Here is an 18,205-nt window from a genome sequence, read left to right as displayed (position 1 = left end):
ATTAACTTCTGTTTTCAGCCACCTGAGTCTTTGAAAAATTAGCGCTGTCCACAGATTATTAAGAGTACTTTGCCTAAGTTTTCTTGGATCTTACGTAATTGCCTTAATTTTCTTGTGCTTGTGATTCCATGGAAAAGGCCTGACATACTCAAAATCATAGCTGTATACCTCGAACACCTGTAGGACTAGTGTTAATACCTCCTGAAGAGTCAGCTGTGTCTAAACATTAATTGAGCCTCTCCTTGAAGTCAATTAATAAAGTTCACTTGACTAGTCCTTGGTATACAGAGTGCCCCTTAGAGGTACCAGCTGTGACTCAACAGTAGATAATGTATTATTTGTATTACTTTTTTTGCTAAGAATAATCAGAAATATCTTAATTTGAAAGCTCTTCTTTTAACTGAATTATAGTGGTAACATTTTCATGTTCTTTTGCTTTTCAATGTTCTTTATTCTGGGTATCTACCTCATATTTGAGCTATGGTATTTTCAGAATGATCTGGAAGTGTAAGTTGACTACATTCGAGTTTCTTATAGCACTTCTTGTAAAATGACCACGTCTTTTCCTTTTACATCCTCTAAATGTGGCTGCTTCTGCTACATCTTCCAGACTGCTGTAATACATTATTAGCCTTCATTTGGCCAAATATTTCTTATGTTCAAGTTCAGTTTGAGATCCTGGCTGATATAACTAAACTTTCAGCTGATCATCCATTTAGCTAAAGCAGCAGGAAAAGAAGTTTGCAAAATGGTCAGCTGCTGCTGCCTTCCCCCTCCACCCCCTCCACGAGGAAAACTGCTTCTCTCTTCTCTGTCACTTCTACAAGCTGCACGCGTCGCCCCGTGTCCCTGTTCCTTTCCTAGCTTCAGAGGTGTGGATCAGATGCTCTTCTGCTGGGCCACAGCTTCCCCGGCTCCTCTTTCTGCACTCAGTAACAGCCACAGCAGATATTGTTACTCAGAGCAGTTAATGGTGATGGAATGCTTAGCCTTCCGTTACGTTTAGTTATCAAAGGTCATTTCCGACGGAGTGATAAATGACACACTTGTGGGGAATTTTCAAGTATCCATATGAGGGTAATTCACAATAAAAAGCTAAAACAGAAAAATAAATCTTTGCTCTTACTTCTCTGAATTGTCTCAAATTTTTCAGCTTTTTTCTTAATGTGGGCACAGTACTCAAGTCGTGATTTTAATGTCACACACAAAGCATCACCTCCTTCATCCCGCTTACTGTCCCTCCGTTAAAGCACCCCAGCAAGCACATTCCGCGCTCACACTATCTGCTTACTCTGAGTGAAAGTATAGCAACATAACAACGTTCAAGAATAGCACGCTACCAAACATGTCGTTAAAGCTGTCTTTGAAGCTAGAATGAAGAAAGTCAGGGCGCTAAAACGCAAACTATTTTGAGTGAACTATTTTGCTAGACTAAATTTATGTGAAGGTGGAGCTAAATGGTTAAATGGGTTTCTCTGCAGACTGAACTGTTTTGTATTGCAAATGAAATGATGGAGCAGATGGGTTTGCGGGCCCACCCTTATCAGCAGCAAGCCTCCCGATAACGTGAATTCTTCAGGGAGCATGAGACAGTTTGTCATTAAACAGTCCCCCGGCAGGTTATAAATAGTACCGTTCCGGCGTACGGTATGGATTTATATGGTATGGAGGAGAGAGTCTGAACCTCATGGTAGGATGGAGCGTACCTTGTTGGCCCACAATCAGTCAGAGATTAATTCAGGTTGGAAGGGGCCTGCGGAGGTCACTGCGTCCCGCTGCCCGCGGGGGCTGCGGCGGGCCAGAGCTGTCCCCTCCGGCTTCCAGAGCGTCACGTTTGGCAACGGATGCTTAGGGAACGGCCACTTCTTTTTTCTAGCTATACAGGAATTGAATAGTTCCCTAATAAATCATCAGGTGTTAGAACAAACACAAGGACACAATTTTAAAACATTTATAATTACGCTGTAGAATTCACTGCTGCAGGGTGTTGTAGAGTCCAAAATAGAAATGAGGTGAAAAAGGGCTTATACCGAGTTATGTATTAAACTGGATCCTGCGTGTGCAGTGGCAGGAACGACAACGTCTTTAATGATCTTTCCCTGGCAACTGCCACCAGTCGTTCCCAGACTACGCGCCCCGGCAGAGCTTTGATCTGGTCTTTGGTGTGACTTCTTGTATGTTACGTCGGGTTAAAACTAATAGTAAAGAGAGGTTTTAACCATATTAAACTGTAACCGATAATGCAGCAGAATGCTCACTGGTGGGTTTTTTTTCTCTCTTGAAAGGTAGAGGATGAGCTGGTAGCTCTGCAGAAGAAGTTGAAAGGAACTGAAGATGAGCTGGATAAGTACTCGGAGGCTCTCAAAGATGCCCAGGAGAAACTAGAGCAGGCTGAAAAGAAGGCCACTGACGTACGTACCTACAGCTAACGCTTGCCTGGAACTATGCTCCGTGTATCTTGCAGTACGTGTGTCGTACGCCGATGGTAAAAATCGCTGGGAATTTTTGTACTGCAGCCCTTGGATCGGGGGTAGGAAGGGCGAGCTCGGGCTGGCTGTTCTGCAGCGAGAGCACGGCGCGCGCGGCCGCGCCGCTCGGCCTCGGCGGGTACCCGAAGGGGAGCGCGCAGCTCTGCGCCCCTCGGGGTTCCGAAACGGGGGGGAGCGTTTGCGGGCGGGAGTGCTTTAGGAAGGGCCAAATCTCCTTTAATCGAAGTAAACAAAATGGGGATCTTTCAGGGAGGCTGGGGCAGCAGCCGGGATCTGCTGTGGCCTAAGGATGCGGTTCGGCCTCGGCCGCGGGCTCCGCTGGCAGCGGTCGGGGTTGGCTTCCCCCCGCCCGCGCCGGCCCCGACGCGCCAGCGGCACAACGGGAGCGCGGGACCTGGCAGCGGTTTGGCGCGCCCCGCCTTGGGGCCCGGGGCGGCCCGGCGGCCGGTGTGGCAGCGCCGGGCGAGGCGGCGCCCGGGGCAGCGCGGAGCGGGGCCGGGGCTGCGGCGGGGACGCCGCGGGATGGCGGGGGGAAACGGGCGGGGCGGCCCCGGGGCGCGACCGTCCCGGCGCTGCTTGCGCCGACTCCTCTCTGCTACGTCACCACCCCCACCTCCACCTCCAGCCGCGTGACGTCATCGGCCCATTGAAAGGCGCGGGGCCGCGCGCCGCCACGTGCAGCACCTCCGCGCCCTGCCCGCCGCCAGCGCCGCGCCCATGGCCGCGCCGAGCTCCCTGGAAGCGGTGAAGAGGAAGATCCAGTGCCTGCAGCAACAGGCGGATGAGGCGGAGGATCGCGCCCAGGTCCTCCAGCGGGAGCTGGACCTGGAACGGGACCTGCGGGAGAAAGTGAGACCGCCCGGGCTGCCTGCTCGCCTCTCTCGGTCGCTCTCTCCCGGGCTGCCCTGCTCCTTCCTTCCTGTCTCTGGCTCTCTCTCGCTGGGGCGCGCCTGGCTCTCCCCTGCTCCGGGAGGACGGCCCGGCCGCCGGCCGCCTTCATTCCTCAGCTGTGCCCCCGCTGCTCCGCGCCGCGCTCCCTGCGGAGCCGCCGGCGCTGCCGCAGCGCCTCGCCCGCACCCTCCTGCGGGGGCACCGGCGGCGCCGGCGCCGCCTCCTCCCGGGCGCCCGCTGCTTATCGCGCTCTGGGGCCGTTCCCCTCGGAAAAGGCGTCGCGAGCACCGCTCGGCATCGGGAAGCGCTTACGAGTTTAGTAAAAAAAGGCCGGTTAATTAGGAAAAAGCGCTGCATGACAACGAGCGGGGAGTTCCCGCCTCTCAGCGCCGCACCGCTGGCTCCAGCGCAGCTGGGAAATGTCCGAACTGCTGGAAAATAACTTTCCCTCCTGGTTTTCACAGAGAAATCAGAACTCTCCACTAGTGTGCGGCTCTCCCGGGGCTGGACAGCTGGTTTCACTTAGATTTGTGTGTGATCAGCCTTCCCGGCATCTTCCTGCTATTTTATCACATGTCAGCGAGTTAGTTTTACCGTATAAGGACTGCGGGCTGCTTCTGGGAGAGGTGGAGCCAGACTAACTCCAGCTTCCCAGTGGCCCCGTCTCCATAGCTTTGGAATCTTGCTTAATTAAAATATGACTTAAAAGTGTCCTGTCTAGTGGAAGGAGTTGCAGGCTGCCACATAACAGATGCCAGTTTTCTACACACGATTGATGCCTTGTGTGTAAATCGAGAAGTTAAACACATAGCACTGGGTAAAAAACAAATGAAATGCTGGGTAATTTATGCCTAGAGGAATCCTGGGTCAGCTTCCATTTGGATCAGTCACCGAAATCCTTTCCAAGATGGTACAGCTCTGAACGGAAACCACTTCCTCCAGCTTAGGAGGAGCGGTCAGTAACCAAATTTGAGAAGCTGCAGCAAAACAAATATTTTTTCAAAGTGTTTAACATAAAGCATAAACCAATTGCCCTTCCAGGATCTATAGCCCGTAAAAGTGGTTTGGTTTTGGTTTGTTTTTTTTTTTTTTTTTTTTTGAAAAGTTAATCTTACATGTAGCGATCTTGCTCAGATTTGGGTACAATTAAGTGCGCAAACCTGATTAGAGTAGGGGTTTATTTTCCTTCAAATAAGAAGCAATTCAAGGAGCCATATCTTAATAAACACAATGTATTTCTGGACACCAAGTTGTTCATATTGGCTGTATGCGAGTGTTTCTCCCAACAACCTCTCCGTTTATGATCTAGTCTGGTTTTTAAACATTAATAGTGTTTCCAATTACTGTGCAGCTTATTCAATAATATGTAAACAGGCCTTATTATTAAGAAATGCTTTCTGCCTAATTCCTTAAGTACCACAGGAAGCAATGAAAAAGGAAAGTGAACTTCTTTTAAGACCATATCTAATTTTGCCCGATTTATGTTACAAAGAAGACGGGCTCTCCCGTGCTGGGGCCAGCCGTGTCTGCCCAGCTGACCGCGCACAGGTTATATAGCATTTGCAGGCAAAGGAGCCCGTAATGGAGAACGCAACGGCTTGAGCTTCGGCAGTGGGCTAGGACAGGGTATAGCTAGTCTGTGATGAAACCAAGAACGTAAAAATCAACTGTGAAGTTTTTGGAACAAGCCATTACGGAAACAGTTCGGTTTTTAACTTTTGAATCCTACGGGTAGATCCTGCCCTGTGAAGCGATCGGAAAACAGTTCTCTGTTGGCAGTCGGTGTCTAATCCTTCGTTGTATGGCAGGAATGATAAGTACCATTAAAAAAGAAAGGAGAAGCACATACTCCATACCTTGAAATTCCTGAGATGCCATAGTTTAAACAAACAAAAAGCAGAGACGGAAGGGTTCCTAGAGCTTCCCCGCCTGCACCAAGGAGAAGCCTTTGCAGGTTTATGGAAACCGATTAGTTGAGAACATTTGTCAGCCAGCAAGCGGCGTGTGCGTAACCTCGGCTGGGGGGGCTGTGTTTCACACAGGCTGAAGGTGAGGTGGCAGCTCTGAACAGACGCATCCAGCTCGTGGAAGAGGAGCTGGATCGTGCCCAAGAACGGCTGGCCACAGCCTTGCAGAAACTGGAGGAGGCCGAGAAAGCAGCCGATGAGAGCGAGAGGTACGTTTCCTCTTCTTTTTCTTTCTTACTTTGTAAAAACTTGAATATATCCCAATAAAATATTCCTGTATAATTTAGTATCTGCGTGTGCTAATGTGGATTGCAGGTCAGAGACTCGGAACTTAAAAAGCCTGACTGAGCAATTCTGTTAGGGCCTTGAAGAACACGCTGGTACGGTCATAATGGGCCACCGAACTCCGCTGCAGGACCTTTGAGATAAAAGTGCTAAAATGCTTCCGCGTTAACCACACTTGCTTTGGTTTCTGCAGAGGAATGAAGGTTATTGAGAACAGAGCAATGAAAGATGAAGAGAAAATGGAAATTCAGGAAATGCAACTGAAGGAGGCGAAGCACATTGCTGAAGAAGCTGACCGCAAATACGAGGAGGTAACAGGGCTAAGGAAGGGATTAAACACACGGGAGAACTGCGAGCAGCTTTGTTACTCTCCCGTTTGGTCATTCGTTGTATGCCCTTCACTGGGCGACGCTTCGACTTTGGAATGTTCCCAGAAAGGAGTAACTGTGACTTGAGCGGCACCTTAGATACTTAACGCTAAGAACACTGCAAAATCTAATTTATTTGGGGAAAAAGCCCGTCACGTCTGCGCGTGTTTTATCCTAATTCCCTCATTCCGAAGGAAAGCACGAGCGTAGTGCTTTGAGAGAAACAAGTCAGAAATCACAGACCGGCTTGATAACGGCTGTTTTCGCTTCACAGGTTGCCCGGAAACTGGTTATTTTGGAGGGTGAACTGGAAAGAGCTGAAGAGCGTGCAGAGGTGTCCGAAGTGTGAGTAACTTCAGATACACGGAAGCAGTTTAGAATACAGTAGAGCTCAAAGCCGTGTTTCATTACAAAAATCGACTGCTCGGCAGGCATGTAGTATAAGTAGAAGAGCTTTTTTTTACCCTATATACCCAATTTTCTCCTTTCAGACTTAATAATTACTTCATCCCTTCTATTTTTAGACTTCTTGAAAATTAAATTAAGTCATAACAGGGACAGTAATAATTTATACTTTTTTTTTTTTCCCCCTGTAGTAAATGTAGTGACCTTGAAGAGGAGTTAAAGAACGTCACCAACAACCTGAAGTCTTTGGAAGCTCAATCTGAAAAGGTTGGTTCTTTCCGTCACCTAAGGGACAGGGGCAAAATCGGAACCTGTAAATCAAATCCATAGAAATAATCCAGAAATACAAAGGAAGTGGCCCGACCTAAAGCTCCGTTCCCACCCCAGCACGCTGCTGACAGCTCCTGGGTTTCTGCTCTTGCTCTTTTTGTGGGTTCTGCCCTCAAGAATGAAAACTGTTAAAACTCTTTCAGTAACCGGTTGTTTCTGGCTGGTCTAAATCGGCACGGAAGGCTTCGTCTTCTCTCGCACATTGAGCTCTTCTGTGCTGCACAAGCGGGGGAGCCCGTTAGGGTGCGAGATGACGCACGAAGGAGCGTGGACACCCCCAGCCTTAAAATGGTGGTTTATGAGCCCGGGGCCGGGTGTCTTGGTGAAGAGGGGAAAGCACGGAGAGGGTGTGTGCAGCTGCTGCAAAAGGAAAAGTGGTTATAAATAGGTCACAGTTTCATAAACATTTATTACCGTTGCTACAACTTCCCTTAAAAGAGTGTTTATTGTTTTCACAGTACTCGGAAAAAGAAGATAAATACGAAGAAGAAATCAAGATTCTCTCTGACAAGCTGAAAGAAGTAAGTTCACCCATCCCCAACCTGTATTTTGGCATCATTTCTTAACAGCATCCAGTTACTCTATTTAATTTCTTTTTAGGCTGAAACTCGTGCTGAATTTGCGGAGAGAACAGTTGCCAAACTGGAAAAGTCTATTGATGACCTGGAAGGTAGGAAATCGCTCGGGTTTCATTTAGAAGTGGTCGATTGCAGATCAGAGAACAAAATTCTCGGAGCGGGTATGAGATTTTCTCGGGACGGGACAGAAGGGCGGGTCAGGCGTGCTGGCGGAGCGGCGGGCTGTGCCCGCGCAGGCGCCTGTCCCGCTGGCACCTCCTGCCCGCAGGAAGGCTTCCTGAAAGAGGCTCTCTTCCAAAAGCGGGTAGCAATACCCGGATTTTGGCCAACTCGCAGATACGTGGGCTCAGGGGCTTTCTCTGTTAATAACAAGCTCACAACCCCACTTCATCTGATTGAAAAATCATTTTGAGAGATTAAAAAAAAAGGAGGTGGAGATGAAGCTTCTGACCTGGCAGCTGTGTGGATTTTTTGCTGTCTTACCGGTTCTCAGTTACGCATCTGTTTTCTTCTTTTGTCTTCCTCAACCGCTCTGGCTGCTGCCCTCTGACTGCCTTCGCGTCTCCCGCTCTGCGCCTCTTCCTCTGGACTGTTTTTCTGCATTTCTTGCTGAATCCCGCCTCCTGCCCTCGCGCCCGCTAGACGAGCTGTACGCTCAGAAGCTGAAGTACAAAGCCATCAGCGAGGAGCTTGACCATGCTCTCAATGACATGACCTCCTTGTGACGGGCTCTGGGGGCGCGGGGCCGCGCTGCGCTGCTTTAGCTTTTCCTGCCTGCCGTGCCTGTCGCTTCTGTGCCACTTCCACAAGCGATCCTTCAAGCTCCTCTGTAAGAACTGAGCTCAATAAAACAAGATACCTCTACCTTCCCGCTCTTGGGGTTCATTTCCTTATGCTTCACCTACAATACACCAGTAACGACACCAAAAGTAGGCTCCGCCCCTCACGCCGGGGACAGGCAGACGCAGGCAGCGCGGGGGCCCCCCTGGGCCGGGGCAGGCGCTGGCGAACGCCCCACCGTTGGCGTTCCCAAGGGCGCGCAGGGCAGCGAAAAGCTGCGAGCGCTTTCGGTGCTTGCGGGGCTCCGTCTGCCCGGCTAAAAACTGTCGGGAGAAGGCAAACGCGGAGGGACGCGTCCTGTAAATCACGTGTTAAAACGCAAGTCCGCCACATCCCGCGTAAAACGAGTCCAAAAACCGCGCTAAATGAGAGCGATTGCCAAAAAAATGGCCCCATTGTCAGGACGCGGTTACAGCGCCGTCCTGAACGCGAAGGTGAGTCAGCGTGGGGTTTAGTTCAAGAGGAAAGGCCGTACGGTAGCGCCGGGATTAACTCCTGCTTTTTTCTTCCTTCTCACTAGAAAAACTTGCTCAAGCCAAAGAAGAGAACTTGGGGCTGCACCAGACACTGGACCAGACGCTAAACGAGCTGAACTGTATATGAGCTCGCGCAGGGCTCTCGGCGGCCAACGGAAACCTCTCTGCATCTACCGCATCGCTCCTCTCTCTCTCTCTCTCTCTCTCTCCAACTAAGTTATGAGCAGCGCAGCCGCGCGCCAGGCCCCGGGCGCAGCTCGACGCCGGCAGCGCGGCCCCCGGCCCCTCCGGTGCGCTCCTGCCGGAGGCGGCGGCCGCCGGCGCCCCGCCGCGCGCGGGAGAGCGCGAGCCGGGGCCGCGGGAGCCCCCTCGTTCCCCTTGCGCGGGTTATCGACAGCGCGGCTGTAGCTTTTCCCGGCGGCCGAGCCCTTCCTCCGCGCGCGGCGGCAGCGCGGCCGCGGCGCCTCTTCCTGACGTTTCGTATTAAACAATTTCTGACGGTGCCGCGGTCTCCTCCTGGTCTTTGTGCGGCGCTTCCGTTCGGGTGACGTCATGGGCCACCAGAGAGTTAAAGACGTGACGTCGGTGTTTGCCGGCCTCGCCTGGCGGTCGCACGGCCGCACGCGCCTTCCGCCCGCGGCAGGAAGTGACGCTCGGCCGGGCACGCGCAGGGCGCCCGCCAATGGCGCGCCGGCTCCCTGCGCTTCCTGTCGGGCTCCGCGGTGACGCGCGCCGGGCTCAGCCAATAAGCGCGCGGCGGGCGGTGATGGGCGGCGGGCGCGGCCCGTGAGGCGGCGCGGGGGGCGGCGGGGCGGCGCCCGCGAACATGGCGAAGACGTACGACTACCTCTTCAAGCTGCTGCTCATCGGCGACTCGGGCGTGGGGAAGACGTGCGCGCTCTTCCGCTTCTCCGAGGACGCCTTCAACGCCACCTTCATCTCCACCATCGGTGAGCGCGGCCGGGCGGGGGCCGGCGCGACCCGCGGGGACCGCACCGCACGGCACCGCACCGGGCCCCGCCGGCCGGAGCTCCCGCCTGGCGCCGCCCCGGCCCCGGCCCCGGGAGCGGCTCGTTCCGCCGGGTTGCGGCGCAGGCGGGAGCGGCGGGGGCGGCGGGTTCGCCGCCATGGCGGGTGGCTCCGGCGGCCGCCGGCGCCGGGGGCCGGGGCAGCGAGGGGAGCGCGGCCCGGCCGTGCCGCCCCGCCTCGGCCCCGGGGGGCTGCTGCGGCTTCGCTCGCCGCGGCCCGGCAGGGAGCCGGGCAGGGGCTCCGCCGGCGTCGCCGTGGCTCCGGTCGCTGCCGGCGGCTCCCTCGTCGGCGGGGGCGGGGGCGGGGGGGGGGGGGTGCGCTGCTGCCTCCCGCTGTCGCCGAGCGGTGCCGGTCTGAGCAGCGGCGCGGGAGGGAGAAGCGTTGGTTCGGTCTTTGGCCGGCGCTGGCAGTAATTCTGTTGCTTCTCTTTTCAGGTATCGATTTTAAAATTAGAACTATAGAGCTAGATGGCAAGAGAATTAAGCTACAGATATGGTAAGACTTTGCTTCTAAAGTTACCTGAGTCGATGTCTGATAACCGGCTGTCGCACGCTGCGGGGTGGTGATGTCATCGTTACGTTTTTACTCCAGTTGTGCTCTTCCGCAGTTAGCGCTATCTTAGAAACCGCGAGATGCTTTTAGCGTGGCTAAAGACCGGTTCAACGATATCTAATTAAAACTTGGGGTGGCTTTGACTTCAGCGTGGCGGCGTAGGTGGTTTGCGCCAGTCTCCCCGTTCTGTGTTGCAGGGACACCGCCGGGCAGGAGCGATTTCGCACCATCACGACGGCGTACTACAGGGGAGCAATGGTAGGAGCCGCGCGGGTCGCGCCAAGCCTAAACCGGGCGGTTCAGCCTTCGCAGTCGCATCAGCTGGGTTTAACGCGGAGCGCGCGTGGCGGCCTCTCCCCCCGCGCGTAAACTCCGCCCAGCTAAACGTTTGCGGTCGCGCTCCTGTCGCGAGCGGCGCTGGGACGAGGTGGGAGCTCGCGGCGGCGGCTCCCTCCCTGACGCGCTCCGTAAACGCGCGCCCCGCAGCCTTGTCTAGCGAGGCGCCGGCTGCCGTTCCGCGTGCTGTAGAGCTGCGACCGGCTTTTTTAAAAACCCTCTCTGTCAAGTTGCTCCTTTCTGCTGCGGACAAGTCTTTAACTCTTGCTTAAACTGACGCTCGCTGAAACAACCTATCTCCTTCTTCATCTTTAGGGCATTATGTTGGTCTATGACATCACCAACGAAAAATCTTTTGAAAACATTCGGAACTGGGTCAGGAATATTGAAGAGGTAACGTCCCTGTTTACTGGCTGCCTGTTGAAGATGCCGTTTCTTCCTCCAAAAGCAGTCGAAACCGAAACGCTTCGGAATCGCGCAGTTTCTTTTGAGTTCAGGAGCGGAAGGGCCCTGGGAGAGTCAGTTGAATGAAAACAGCGGCAGGTTGCGGGGCGGCTCGGTGAGCAGCGGCTCGTTGTGCTGGCGCGCGAGGGCCAGCCGCGGGGCCGGAGCCCTTCTCCCGACCAGGGGACCGAGGTGGCCTTCTCCTGCCAGGACAGGCGACCCGCGAGCTGTTGCCGCGCAGGACGCGCTGGGCCGCCGGTGCCCGCAGGGAGGGGGGGCTTTGGGGAGCTCGGAACCGCGGGAAACGCTTGGCACCGGCATCTCCACGTTAAGGGCTTGCTGCGCGCCTCCTCTTTTTGACGAGATTTGTCTCAGCCCCCCACGCCAAAGGCCTGTGCTCTGTTTCTACCTCAGCACGCCTCTCCGGACGTGGAAAAAATGATCCTTGGGAACAAATGCGATGCCAACGATAAAAGACAAGTTTCTAGAGAGCAAGGGGAGAAGGTAAGTGCCGTAGCTTTAATGCAATTCAGCTTAGACTTCTCGGAGTGTAAAGATTGCGTTCGTTACCGTCTGCGCGCTTCTTTGGCGCCTCGGCGGTGTTCCGAAGCGGAACCATTGACCATCTCCCGGGCTGTGGTTGCAAAACACCTCCCCGCTCTGGTAAAAAGATGAGCCTGCGGTAGGAGCTCTCGTCGATTGCCTGGTCGAGATGTGCGAGGGGCAAACAAGGAGCTGGGTTTTCCTTAGAAAAAGGAAGCAGCAGCACGCTGGGGTCGGACGTTTCGGAGCCGTCTCTTTTGGGCTGAAGGCCGGGCGGCGGGGCGGGCGGGATTGCCTTTTCTGGCGTCAGACCTCGCTCGGTCGAGGCGGGGAAGGTGCCCCTGCGCGCTGCGGGCGTTGCGAGACTGACGAGGTATCTATGCGAGGAAAAAACTAGAAGTCAGAGGAGCAGATGAGAACGCGCGCGGAGTGTACAGCAGCAGAGCGAAGCCCGGTAAGAGCAGGTGCCAACGGGGGAGAGATTGAGTTGCTGGTTCTGGCAGCTGGAGTAGATCCCCAGGTTGCTCTGGGTGGCGGCAGGAGGGGCGGACCCTGGGCGGCCGTTTTATTCAGAGCTGTTCCCGCAATTATCCAACTAACTGAAACCTGCTTTTGTTCAGCTCGCTGCAAGTTTTGGAATTAAATTTATGGAGACCAGTGCAAAAGCAAATATAAACATAGAGAACGTAAGTACCGTAACCTTTCCCTCGCATTTGCTGTCTCGTGCGCGCAAGCAGGCAGTAAGGACGCTTGCCCGTCCCGGCTGGACGCCGGGCTCCGCTGTTGGGGCTGCAGGCGGGTTACTGAGACGCGTCCCTGCGTTCCGTGAAGGCGCTGGCTAACCAGCGTTATGCTAATTTATTTAAATTGCACTTGGTGCTTAGAGTGTAACACAAGGGCGTCCCAGCAGACTGAGATGGCTTATGTCTGCATTCGGTGACGTGATGGAGCGCGGGCGGCGTTTCGCCGCTCTGGGGCCCGGTCGTGCCCCGCCGTCCTGGTTCCCGGGCTCGGGGAGGAGGTGGCGGGGTTAGAAAAGGAGCCCTAAAACCTGGAGGGGGGAAGAACCTGAAATTGTGACGTTCCTCAGGAGCTCGGTGTATGTAGAAACTCGGGAAGGCAGCTTATCGCTAAACAGAAATGTTAGAATACGTTTTATTTGCCGTGTAACGCTTAACTGTTTTACTCGTCACAGGCATTTTTCACTCTCGCAAGAGATATCAAAGCAAAAATGGACAAGAAGTTGGTGAGTAGCTTTCGCTTGGTCCACGCTGTATTTAAATAGGAAAAAAACCCCAGCCAAAAGCCAAAGAGCCAGTCCTGGTTCACCGTCTATAAAAATATTTTGCGGCCTCTCTCATGGGGGGCGCGCTGAAGGTTATAGACGTTCGTTTTTAGTTTTGTCGAGCTACGCTCTGCCCTTGGCTCATAAACAATTGTCTCTGCATTTCAGGAATTAGCTGCGATGGTTGAGGTTTTCTAAATAAAACTATCTTTTGTTGTTTGAGGGAAAGTCAGGTGAGCGGTAGAGCAGTTCGATGATACTGCTGGCTCTTGCAGTCTGAAAACGGGAACCCTGTAAACGAGACCGGTAGGAGGCCCCCTCACGCCTCGGGCGGCCTTCGAACTAGCGCGTGCAAAAACGGGGGACGAACCAATTAGTTTTTGATAACTTTGCGAAAGCGCCCCGAGAGAGGAGCGGGTTACCTCTTGTACCACAAATAAACGCGTATCGACGTGGGTTTGCTCCTCGTGAAAGGAAGCTAACCAAGATTCCTTCTGCCTTTGCCGAGCATCGCACCTCCCCGCGGCCGGGCGTGCGCCCACAGAGCTGCGGTATTTTGGGGCTTGCTGACGATGCCTAAGTGTTTCAGCAAGAGCCAAACACGTCCTGTAATTTTTATTTTTTTCTTAAATCTCAGCTGTCTTTGAGTTTATAGAAAGCAGAAGAACAGGCGCAGCGCCTGTTAGTCGAAGGCGAAGTAGCAGGTGCAGCGCTCTGGCTTCTCGTAGCGGCCGACGTAAGGCTCGGAGAAGCGATTTTAGAAGCGGGGTTTGTGCCTGGCAGGCTTGAGGCAGCAAACGAAGGGACGAAGGATGGGCGCTGGAGCTTACAGCGATGCCGGAAGCTGTGACGTATAAATAAGTAACTTAATATTCTTTGCGTCTTCAGGAAGGCAATAGCCCGCAAGGCAGCAACCAGGGAGTCAAAATCACACCAGACCAGCAAAAGAAAAGCAGCTTTTTCCGATGTGTTCTTCTGTGAGGGACACGGCCTTAATCTGAGCGCCTGCTCAAGGGAACTGGACTGTGCCTGTTCTGAGTGAGAGCTCCTCTGGCTGTGGACTTAGCGTTTTCAACATACCTTGTCACTCTGTGACCATCTGAATAAGAAATTGTTTATTTTAGTAATTGTCTGACTCTTCAATTTTGGAGATGAAACAAGTTTATTTTTGTCAGATTGCCACTGGGCACGTGCGTTGTCTAGCAGAGGGAGTGCAGATCAAACGCGACCTGTGATACAGCACCTTTGCTGCCAGGCTTCAATCGTTTTGTTCATATCTGTATGTATCCCAATTAGAGAGATTAAGTTATGATCAAAATAAGAAACGGAAATGCCGATATTAATAAAGTGCAGGTGTGCGTACGTGGTACCTGTGCATCTCCATCTCTACCGATGCAGAGAGAACAATCGCATCGAAACATCACATAAATGCACTTCGTAGGCAGGACAGGCGCGTACCTCTCCAGCAGGCAGAGGGAAGCTTTCTGCCTCTCCGCCTCTTTGCTACTACAGAGAAAATCCCTTACCTGCCTGTTCCTTATTCAGCTGCGTTGTCCTAGACAATCCACAAGTACAATTGAAGTTAAAAAAAAAAAAAAAAAAATCCTCCTCAAAGGAATCTCTATTTTTTTAAAAAACTGAAGTGTGCTGTAAATAGAGTGGATCCTTACCATCGGGAGTTACTTTATCCGTGTGAGACTCCACCGTGCGTAATTAAGCACGCCAGACGTTCAGCCGCGTTTCGCAGGAGTCGATGGCTGCAGCGAGGCCCGTGCCGAGGCGCTGGCGTCTGGTTGGAGAGAAGCAGACCCTGGTCGGGGCAGGGACGCTTACACAAAATTTGTCACGTTACAATGGGCGGCTTTTTCTTCTCCAGTTGAGAATGACTCCAGATCTGTCATGACGTAGTAGCTAGTTATAAATTGTGACAAGAAATTGTATTGCACTGCTTCCAGTTGTGTGTTCTCATGCACACTCGCTCACATATGCAAATAAATGTTGCACATATGAACACTTTCTGAAAACAAACTTTTTTAAACTGAGATTTGCCTTGCTGCTGCGTACTGATCACTTGCGATTTCAAGCAGCAGCAAACCTGTTAACAGCGTGCATCAATGCAGCCGATGTTAGTCCTCGGTGGGAACGTCCTGTGTACTTATTCCTGTAAACGCAGTCTGTCGCATTCCGCCGTGTGAAACGCAGCAGCCGAGCGGAGCTGCTGGGCAGCCGGTTGCTCTCCGTTCGGAGGCCGTCGGCCCGCCTTAGGGAGCCTGGCGAGAGGAGCCAGTCGGAGCCATCAGCTCCCAGGTCTGCTGTCAAGCGATTGCAATCCCGGTGTATTTAATTCAGCTGAACGTATTGGCTGTGTCCTGCAACTCACTGGAATTGTTAACATGCTTTGTTTACATTGACAACTGCACTTAAGGGTAAAATTAAAGCTGATTTTAAAGGTAATGAATTTACTCACCGGTTTTGTTTTCTTCAAGTTTGTGGTAGAATATTCTGGCCTCGAAGCAGCACTCGTAAGTGTTGCTGTAGTTAAAGATCTATCAGATTCATAATTAAACTTTATAAATCTGCAGCGTGCGATTGGGCTCAACAGGAATATCGCCTGTTTTTCTAAAATGGAAAAAGGAAACTTTACTGTATAAGTTACTGGTTTATAAAAATGCATTTTATGTGCTACCAACCTTTTTTTTTTTTTTTTACTAGCTAGCAGGTTACAATGAGCTCTGTTCACGATTAAACTCAAACGTAAAGCTTTCCTCTAACCAGAAACTTGTGACGGGGTTTTTTTGTTTGCTTGTGGCTTTTCAGCGCGGGGACTCGGTGAACGTGCGCCACGGCGGACGGCGCGCGGGTGTATTTGTAGGGTAAAATCACGTTAAGCTACCGAAGAGCCTTCTGGTCGGTACGTGCTGCAGCGTAGTTAGTACGGAGCTGTAGGTCGGCCAAGCAATGCTTCCATCTTGAGATAAGGATGCTTTTAAAGAAGGACTTTGTGCATGCTTGAGGAAATGACTGAGGCAGAACCGGGGGTGATTAAGGCATGGTCTGACTGTTGTTGTCCTACACAAAACAGATCTGTTTAATGATTTGGTTTGTGGATTGTCTCGCATCCGTCCTGCTCCTTTAATACAGCCAGGTGTTGCAGCCAGACTTCTTTTTCAGAGTGACTGGAAAAACAAGTGGTTCGGCTAACTCGATAGCACGGGCTGTCCACCGCCGTGCTGGGTAGTGCCTGCTGACAGTAGCTAAATCGCTAACTCCGCTTGAGATGAGAAAGGAAACCATCTTCGTTTCCAGGTGGATAAAACTTGAAGGATGGAATTGTGCTTTTCACTCCTCGTTTTCTAAATCTTAAGTTACTCTTTCTGCGTTGAAAGCTAACTCGTTGTATGTGAATACCTTTTGTTTAAACTTATGCTGGTTGTTGCACATGTTTACGTACCTAATTTATAGCATGATTTCCTTTTACAAAATGATGGGTTTTACTCAATGAACGACTACGTTATTGCCTGATCTCAGGAAGTTTCATACAGTTACTGTGATACAGTCATCGCTGTACTCCCAGGGCATAGAGACTACACAGAAATTAAATCACCGTAAGCAATACGAAACCTAAAATGCAGATGTAAGGCAGGAGAAGGTTAAAGACGCTGCAGCTGCATGCATGCTTGGCTACGCGTTGCTAAGGACGGACAGCAAATCTTGGATAAGTACAACATGTAGTTGGTGTTTCCATCACATAATTAAATTACTGGTTTTTACGTAGGAACGTTATGGAAAACACAGTGATCAAAAGAGGTACTGCGTAAACACGTACAGTAGTGTATTTATATCTAAGCTTTCTTTAAGGAGGAAGAAATCTGAAGTTGGATACAAAATTTGTAAAACTGAGGAACTGAAGTAGATACGAAAAATTAACAATGTGCTTACTACACATTCTCAGTGTCTAAATGCCACTAGAATTTCAGGTAATCGCTTAACACTTGGCTTGTAGAGAAACAAACCCGTTTTTGAGCACGTTCTCAAATTCCCTTACTTTAATGAGTATCGTAGAATTCTGTGGTTGACCTTATTTTCGAGGCTGGTTGCAATATTTCAGAGAGTCTTCACCCGTGCAGGTGTGGACCTGTCAGTAGCTCGTCTGTCAGCAAGCGGTGGAACGGCTGTTTTAACGCTTTGCCACCTGAACACTTGCGTTGTCTAGGTCCTTTGCCGATAGGCGCATCTAATGTTCCTTGACATCAGAGCCTTATGCCAGCATCAGACTTTCAGCCTCAGATTTATAAATCCTATGGATTATTGTAAGTCTCTTTACTGCTGCTGAAAATTATTTGGTCTCTCCTTTCGTGCGAGATGCTAATCGTCTCGCTGACAGTTGGTAAGGGTTTCGTTGTGGTGGTGGCGGTGTCTTTGGCTGATGATCGAGCTCAAAAGCTACCGTGATTTCTTGTTCCCTTGGACTTGAAAGGGCTGGGCTTGACGCTGGAGAGGCGATGGACAAACAGCTGCGTAGAAGATGGTCTCCATTTGTTCGTAGGGGCCGGGAAAGAACGATGACTAACTTCTGTCTTCATTTCCAGATGAAATAAAGATCTGTTCGATTGAACGTTAATGGTAATGTGCAGTCTGATTATTTCAGGCTGCCTTATGCTCTGACCCACCTCTTCCACTGATCGTGGGGGTGCTTGTTTCTGTGGGTAACTCAGCTGAGCGGGCTGGTCTCTCCAGCCCTTCTGCAGGAATCATCTGCTCGACGTTGAGCGTGAGCTGGGACTTAGGACTTTGTTTTGAAGGGCACTTAATGCATCCCAACATTTTTAAAAATTACTGTAAATTGTGTTTTTAGAAGGACCACTTTTGGCTGCCAGCCTTCCCACATTACAACTGCTTTCTTAAACACTTCTCATTGATTTTCATGTTTGTATTAAAACCAAAACTCCTGTTTATTACAGTATGTATGTTTTTACTCTGTTGTACAGGACCCTGAGCACTGCATAAATAAACTTCTTATGAAAAGAGAATTTTGCAAACTCAGTTTGTCAGTCTTGTTCATCATTCGTGCACATATTCTTGGGTGGCAAATAGGGCATTTCTACAAAGAGAAAGGAGGGAGAGGAACGCGGGGTAGGCGCTTTTGTCCTTTCAAGGATGTTGACTTTTCGTTACAAGTTCTGGAACGGAGAGCTCTTCTCTACGTTCTTCTCGGAACCTGCCATGGGCGTCTGTGACACGCTAGGGGAATACCTTAGCAAATTGATTCACCGGGCTGTTCGTTAAGACTGTTAAAGCTGATCAGAGGCGTTGCTTACGCAATTTTGATTTAACCATGATGGTTTTGAAACTATTTTCGAGGGGTTTTTACCGGATAAGGCATTTTC

At 51.4% G+C, this 18,205-nt stretch overlaps 2 protein-coding genes across 5 annotated transcripts; both read left to right on the top strand.

Moving 5' to 3' along the window:
- Positions 1-3,154: 3,154 nt before the first annotated feature.
- On the top strand, positions 3,155-9,179 carry TPM4 (tropomyosin 4; the record flags this gene model as incomplete). Of its 2 annotated transcripts, none has more annotated exons than XM_082330988.1 (8): positions 3,155-3,338; positions 5,423-5,556; positions 5,826-5,943; positions 6,275-6,345; positions 6,597-6,672; positions 7,194-7,256; positions 7,336-7,405; positions 8,674-9,179. In XM_082330988.1, exons 1-8 carry the CDS (start codon positions 3,207-3,209, stop codon positions 8,754-8,756), a joined length of 747 nt encoding a protein of 248 aa, XP_082187114.1. In that variant the 5' UTR covers positions 3,155-3,206. The 2 variants fall into 2 exon arrangements, with proteins under 2 accessions (XP_082187114.1, XP_082187115.1); XM_082330989.1 differs by lacking the exon at positions 8,674-9,179 and adding an exon at positions 7,956-8,038.
- Positions 9,180-9,378: 199 nt separating this feature from the next.
- On the top strand, positions 9,379-17,706 carry RAB8A (RAB8A, member RAS oncogene family). 3 transcript variants are annotated; one of them, XM_082331011.1, is made up of 8 exons: positions 9,379-9,579; positions 10,093-10,153; positions 10,408-10,468; positions 10,862-10,939; positions 11,405-11,494; positions 12,154-12,219; positions 12,729-12,779; positions 13,707-17,706. In XM_082331011.1, exons 1-8 carry the CDS (start codon positions 9,456-9,458, stop codon positions 13,797-13,799), a joined length of 624 nt encoding a protein of 207 aa, XP_082187137.1. In that variant the 5' UTR covers positions 9,379-9,455; the 3' UTR covers positions 13,800-17,706. The 3 variants fall into 3 exon arrangements, 2 of the variants coding, with proteins under 2 accessions (XP_082187137.1, XP_082187136.1); XR_014230285.1 differs by having other exon boundaries at positions 12,154-12,779; positions 13,707-13,763; XM_082331010.1 differs by lacking the exon at positions 13,707-17,706 and having other exon boundaries at positions 12,154-12,833.
- Positions 17,707-18,205: the final 499 nt, after the last annotated feature.

The sequence above is a fragment of the Platalea leucorodia genome (assembly GCF_965183815.1).
Source record: "Platalea leucorodia genome assembly, chromosome: 21".
NCBI lineage: Eukaryota > Metazoa > Chordata > Aves > Pelecaniformes > Threskiornithidae > Platalea > Platalea leucorodia.
This window is presented reverse-complemented; position numbering and strand designations above follow the sequence as displayed.

Coding starts and splice junctions, on each gene's coding strand:
- RAB8A (XM_082331010.1), top strand. CDS start 9,456: ATGGCGAAGACGTACGACTACCTCTTCAAGCTGCTGCTCATCGGCGAC. Junction 10,154..10,407: donor AGAATTAAGCTACAGATATG/GTAAGACTTTGC, acceptor TCTGTGTTGCAG/GGACACCGCCGGGCAGGAGC. Junction 10,940..11,404: donor GGGTCAGGAATATTGAAGAG/GTAACGTCCCTG, acceptor TTTCTACCTCAG/CACGCCTCTCCGGACGTGGA.